This window comes from Colobus angolensis, unplaced genomic scaffold, assembly GCF_000951035.1.
Source record: "Colobus angolensis palliatus isolate OR3802 unplaced genomic scaffold, Cang.pa_1.0 Scaffold81, whole genome shotgun sequence".
Taxonomy (NCBI): domain Eukaryota; kingdom Metazoa; phylum Chordata; class Mammalia; order Primates; family Cercopithecidae; genus Colobus; species Colobus angolensis.
In genome coordinates, this window is record NW_012121932.1 from 11,514,571 (window position 1) to 11,521,442 (window position 6,872).

Here is a 6,872-nt window from a genome sequence, read left to right on the forward strand (position 1 = left end):
AACTGGGACTAAAGGCGCACGCAGCCACGCCCGGCTGATTTTTTGTATTTTTAGTAGAGACGGGGTTTCACCGTTTTAGCCAGAATGGTCTCGATCTCCTAACCTTGTGATCCCCCACCTCAGCCTTCCAAAGTACTGGGATTACAGGCGTCAGCCACCGCGCCCGGCCGATCACTAGCTTTTTAACCTATGCTGTTTTTTCAAAAATTGAGGAAACGGTAGCTCAGGCCTGTAATCCCAGCACTTTGGGAGGCCGAGGTGGGAGGGTTGCTTCTGCCCACGAGTTGAGACCATGGTCACGGTAGCTCAGGCCTGTGATCCCAGCACTTTGGGAGGCCGAGGCGGGAGGATCGCTTCAGCCCAGGAGTTGAGACCATCCTGAGTAACACAGTGAGACCCCCATTTACACACACGCGCAAAATTTTTTTAAATCGAGGAAACAAATAGTGAGTTGAACATGAGACATTATTTCTTTTTTTTTTTTTTTGAGACGGAGTCTTGCTGTGTCGCCCAGGCTGGAGTGCAGTGGCCGGATCTCAGCTCACTGCAAGCTCCGCTTCCCGGGTTTACGCCATTCTCCTGCCTCAGCCTCCCGAGTAGCTGGGACTATAGGCACCCGCCACGTCGCCCGGCTAGTTTTTTGTATTTTTTAGTAGAGACGGGGTTTCACCGTGTTAGCCAGGATGGTCTCGATCTCCTGACCTCGTGATCCGCCTGTCTCGCCCTCCCAAAGTGCTGGGATTACAGGCTTGAGCCACCGCGCCCGGCCGAGACATTATTTCTTATGTACAGTATTTCGTTAGATTTTCTTCTCAACATTCATTTGCCCAGTGAAAAGAAAAAGCGAGTAGCTGGGACCACAAGCGCATACCACTATGCCCGATTGATTTTTCTGTTTTTTTTGTAGAGATGGGTTTCTCCGTGTTGCCCAAGCTGGTCTTGAACTCCTGGGCTCAAGCAGTCCGTCCGCTTTGGCCTCCCAAAGTGCTGGGATTTTAAAGGCGTAAGCCCCTGCACCCAGTAAATTTCGATTCTTGAATTCCCTTCCTCCTTTCCTTCCTCCTCCCCTACGCTCCATTAGAGACAGGGTCTTGCTTTGTTGCTTAAGCTGGAGTGCAGTGGCTGTTCACAGGCATGATGATCACGGCAGCATGGGCTCAAGTGATGGGCATACCTCAGCCTACTAGTAGTAATTTGTTTGGCAAATCACCTACACATGCTTGATATGAGATAGCATGATACTTTTTTTTCTTTTTTTTTTTGAGACAGAGTCTCATTCTGTCACCCAGGCTGGAGTGCAGTGACCCAATCTCGGCTCACTGCAAACTCTGCCTCCCGGGTTCAAGCAGTTCTGCCTGCCCCAGCCTCACATTTTTCTATTTTTATTTTTAGTAGAGACACGGTTTTGCCACATTGGCCAGGCTGGTCTCGAACTCCTGACCTCTGATGATCTGCCTGCCGTGGCCTCCCAAAGTGCTGGGATTACAGGCATGAGCCACCCTGCCAGGCCACATATGATACATTTTATTAATGCCTTGTCTACACGTTACATGGGAATAATCTGGTGTCCTACCTGTGTAAAAACCAACTCTGGAATACTGAAGCTGAGCTATTTAATATTCTGAAAATCAGGACGGGTGTGGTGGCTTTTGCCTGTGATCCTAGCGCTTTGAGAAGCTGAGGCAAGAAGATCTCTTGAGGCCAGTTCAGAACAGCCCCATCTCCATGAAAAATTAAAAAATTAGCTAGGCGTGCATGCCTGTGTCGTGCTACTCAGAAGGCTGAGGCGAGAGGAACACTTGAACTCAGGAGTTTGAGACCAACCTGGGCAACATGGTGAAACCTTTCCCTCTCTCTAAAAAAAAAAAAAAAAAAAATGTGCCTGTGGTTCCAGCTACTCAAAAGGCTGAGGTGGGAGGATCACTTGAGCTGGGGAGGTAGAGGCTGCAGTGAGCCGTGATTGCCTCACTGTATTCCAGCCTGGGCAAAAGAGTGAGACTGTCTCAAAAAAAAAAAGGAGATGAAGGAAGTAAGAAGGTGCTGATTAATACCTCACACTGAGCCTTTTTTCCTCCACAAACTTATCACTGAGCCATTTCACTTGGAAAGTAAAAGGACTACGTATTTCTCAATGAAAGTACGTTTTCCATGCAGGTGTAAATACCAGTGTTCCGTTTCAGGGTGGGAGATGGAATAACCTGTAGAAAGAGAATAATCTTTAGATTTGTTTAAATTATACACAAATGATAAGAGATCTTTCTGAGAGTGTTCAGTTTTTTGGCAGGGGAGGGAAGGGGCCTGATAGAACAACCAACATTTGTACACTTTAAGTTTACATTTAGAGTTCACATTAAAAGTTCATTTATAAGGTATCTCTTTGAAATTAGTGAGGATGAGCTGGACTGGGTGGCTCATGGCTGTAATCCCAGCCCTTGGGTGGCTGAGGCGAGCAGGTCACCTGAGATAAGGAGTTCAAAACCAGCCTGGCCAACATGGTGAAACCCTGTCTCTACTAAAAATACAAAAATTAGCTGGGCGTGGTGGCAGGCGCCTGTAATCCCAGCTACTGGGAAGGATGAGGCAGGAGAATTGCTTGAACCTAAGAGGCAGAGGTTGCAGTGAGCCGAGATCGCACCATTGCACTCCAGCCTGGGCAACAGAGCGAGACTCCGTCTGAAAAAAAAAAATAAATCACAAGAAATGCTTCCTTCACTGCTGTGCTTTCTCAGTGATACAGTTTTTTAATGTTTTATTTTTTGAGACAGAGTCTCACTGTGTTGCCCAGGCTGGAGTGCAGCCTAAATTCTTGGGCTCAAGTGATGCTCCCACTTCAGCGCCCCAAGTAGCTGGGACTACAGGCTTGTGCCACCTCACCTCAGCTAATGTTTTTTTATTTTTGGTAGAAATAGTCTCTGTTGCCCAGGCTGGTCTTGAACACCAGGCCTCAGGCAGTCCTCATGCCTCAGCCTCCCAAAGTGCTGGGATTAATGGTGTGAGCCACAGCAGCTGGCCAATAGCTTTGTTGAGATTATAATTCAACTATCATGATTTTTTCATTTAAAGTGTACAGTTCAGTATTTTTTTGGTATATTCACAGTTATGCAGCTGTCACCACCATGTAACTTTAGAACATTTCATCATCACAAAAAGAAACCCTATACTCATTAGCAGTCCCTCATATCCCCTACTTCTACCTAGATAACCACTAATTTACTTTGTGGTCTATAGATTTGCTGATTCTGGACATTTAGTATGCATGAAATCATAAAATACATGATCTTTTATGATTGGTTTTCACTTAGCATAATATAACATTTTTTAATTTTTAATTTTTTTTTTTTTTTGTAGAGACAGGGTCCTGTTATGTTGCCCAGGCTGATCTTGAATTCCTGGGCTCAAGCGATCCTCCTGCCTTGGCCTCTCAGAGTGCTGGCATAGGTGTGAGCCACTGCACCCAGCTATTAGCATAAGATTTTAGCTGGGCACAGTGGCATGCTCCTGTAGTCCCAGCTACTAGGGTGACTAAGGCAGGAGGATCACTTGAGTCCAGGAGTTTGAGGCTGTAGTGAGCTATGATGGCATCACTGTACTTCAGCCTGAGTGACAGAGGTAGACCCCGTTTCTAAATATAAATATTTTAAGGTTCATTCATGTTGTAGCACATGTCAGTGTGTCATTCCTTTTTATGGCTGAATAATATTCCTTTGTATGGATATACCAGGTGTTCAACATTTTGAGGAACTGCTCTACAGTTTTCCAAAGCAGCTGCACCATTTTACATTCCCACCAGCAAAGTATGAGGGTTCTAATTTCTCCACATCCTTGTTTTTACCTACCTTTTTTTTATTATAGTCATCCTAGTGAGTGTGAAGTGGTATCTATGGTGTCAGTTTGCACTTTCCTAATGACTAACGATGTTGAGCATCTTTCCTGTGTTTCTTGACTGTTTCCATATCTTTTGGAGAAATGTCTTTTGAGATCCTTTGCCCATTTTTTAATTGGATCATTAGTTGTAAGAGTTCTTCATATATTCTGGATATAGGTCCCTTATGAGATACATGATTTGCAAACATAACCCCGCTTCTGTGGATTATCTTTTCACTTTCTTGACAGTATTATTTGCAACAGAAAAGTTTTTGATGCAGTCCAATTTCTCTGTTTTCTTTTGTCACTTGTGCTTGTTATAGTATCTGAGGAACCACAAAGGCCATGAAGATTTATTTCTGTTTTCTTATCAGAGTTTTATAGTTTTCTTATAAATTTGGGTCTGTGATCTGTTTTGAGTTCATTTTTGTGTATGGTGTGAGGTAGGGGTCCGAATCCATTCTTTTGCCTGTTGCTAACAAGTTGTTGTGGCACCATTTGTTGAAAGGACTGTTCTTTCCCTGTTTATATTGGCAGCCTGTAGTATTGGTTTTTATATACTATTACAACTTTGGGAAAATTCAGTACAGAATTACTTGAAGCATGTTGATTTGTCTGAGAGGACTGTGAATACCAGTTTCATGATTTTAGGGTAACTACAAAATGCATATTATATTCTATCCTTTGTCAGATGTGTTAATTTAATTGTTTTATATAAGGTAAGAATGCTGTACCTCTGTCTAAACACAGAAATAACACACATTTTAATACAAAAAATGTGGAACTTCTAAAAGTTTGAAGCTAATTTTTCCTGCATAAATTTGCAAATGTTTGTGACATATTTCGGAACTTTACTAGTAGAATCCTTCCCTGTGTTTTTAGTGTTAGCTAAAGTCTCTAGTAAAGGGAATATTATTTGCAGAACAAATTTAATGTGTGTTAGTTTAATGAGTGTTAATTTAATTATAATTGCTAAACTATTATATACTTTTCTTAGTTCCTGTTTTTTTGTTTTTTCTTTGCAGCAAAGTATCCAGAGATAAAGTCCTTGATGAAACCTGATCCCAATTTGATATGGATTATAATTATGATGTTTCTCACCCAGTTGGCTGCATTTTACATAGTAAAAGACTTGGACTGGAAATGGGTCATATTTGGGGCCTATGTGTTTGGCAGTTGCATTAACCACTCAATGACTCTGGCTATTCATGAGATTTCCCACAATGCTGCCTTTGGCAACTGCAAAGCAATGTGGAATCGCTGGTTTGGAATGTTTGCTAATCTTCCTATTGGGATTCCATATTCAATATCCTTTAAGAGATATCACATGGATCATCATCGGTACCTTGGAGCTGATGGCGTCGATGTAGATATTCCTACCGATTTTGAGGGCTGGTTCTTCTGTACCGCTTTCAGAAAGTTTATATGGGTTATTCTTCAGCCTCTCTTCTACGCCTTTCGACCTCTGTTCATCAACCCCAAACCAATTACTTATTTGGAAGTTATCAATATCGGGGCCCAGGTCACATTTGACATTTTAATTTATTACTTTTTGGGAATTAAATCTTTAGTCTACATGTTGTCAGCATCTTTACTTGGCCTGGGTTTGCACCCGATTTCTGGACATTTTATAGCTGAGCATTACATGTTCTTAAAGGGTCACGAAACTTACTCATATTATGGGCCTCTGAATTTATTTACCTTCAATGTAGGTTATCATAATGAACATCATGACTTCCCCAACATTCCTGGAAAAAGCCTTCCACTGGTAAGTAAAGGATTTGATACATATTCTAATTTCATTTTTTTATTTGTTTTTTGAGACTGTGTCTTGCTTAGTCATCCAGGCTGGAGTGCAGTGGCACGGTCTCGGCTTACTGTAACCTCCACCTCCTAGGTTCAAGCGATTCTCGTGCCTCAGTCTCCCAGGTAGTTGGGATTACAGGCACATGCCACCATGCCCAGCTGATTTTTGTATTTTTAGATGGGGTTTCACCATGTTGGCCAGGCTAGTATTTTGTCAGTCCAAGCTGCTCATAAAAAAAAAAAAAAAAAAAGCAAGAATATAAATACTGCATCTTCCAGCCTAATTTTACAAAGGGTTCACTCTTGGGTCCTTAAGCTTAGTGGTTACACTTAGGATTCATTTTTAATTTTTTTTTTTAGAGACAGGGTCTTGCCCTGTCACCTAGGCTAGAGTGCAGTGGTGCGATAGCTCACTGCAGCCTCAACTCCTGGGTTCAAGCAATCATCCCACCTCAGCCTCCTGAGTAGGCAGGACTATGGGCACGTGCCACCCCGCGTGGCTGATTTTTTATTTTTTGTAGAGGCAGAGTCTTGCTATGTTGCTCAGGCTGGTCTCAAACTCCTGGATTCAAGTGATCCTCCTGCCTCAGCCTCCCAAGTAGCTAGAACTACAGGCACATGCTGACAGGCTAATTTTTAAAATAATTTATTTTAATCCTCCAAATGGTTTATTTAAATTTTTAAATGTTTTTGTAGAGATGGGGTTTCCTGGATGGGTGCAGTGGCTCACGCCTGTAATCCCAGCACTTTGGGAGGCCTTGGTGAGTGGATCATCTGAGGTCAGGAGTTTGAGACCAACCTGGCCAACATAGGGAAACCCTGTCTCTACTAAAAATACAAAAAAATCAGTTGGGCATGGTGGCAGGCACCTATATGTAATCGGGAGGCTGAGGCGGGAGAATCACTTGAACCCTGGCAGCAGAGGTTGCAGTGAGCCAAGATCGTGCCACTGCGCTCTAGCCTGGGTAACAGAGCGAAACTCCATCTCAAAAAAAAAGAGAGATGGGGTTTCCCTCTGTTTCCCAGGCTGGTCTCAAATTCCTGGGCTCAAATGATTCTCCTGCCTTCCAAAATGCTGGGATTATACGTACGAGCCACTGTGCCCATCCAGATAGTTATTTAACTTGAGATGTAGCGACATTTTTAACTTGAGATGGCAGAATTGCATACTTGATAAAGCTTACCTTTTTTTTTTTTTTGAG

At 42.9% G+C, this 6,872-nt stretch overlaps 1 protein-coding gene across 2 annotated transcripts in view; it reads left to right on the forward strand.

Annotated features, from left to right (window-relative positions):
• The first annotated feature begins 4,893 nt into the window (after positions 1-4,893).
• The window catches only part of DEGS1 (delta(4)-desaturase, sphingolipid 1), a 3,882-nt gene continuing 1,903 nt past the window's right edge, over positions 4,894-6,872 (forward strand). Inside the window, exons 1-2 of one of the 2 annotated variants that reach the window (XM_011929504.1) lie at positions 4,894-5,632; positions 6,367-6,431. In XM_011929504.1, the coding sequence (XP_011784894.1) occupies positions 4,916-5,632; positions 6,367-6,408 (759 nt within the window). In that variant the 5' untranslated portion in view covers positions 4,894-4,915 and the 3' untranslated portion in view covers positions 6,409-6,431. The remainder of the gene's footprint in view (positions 5,633-6,366; positions 6,432-6,872) is intronic. The other variant, XM_011929503.1, reaches the window with a different exon arrangement.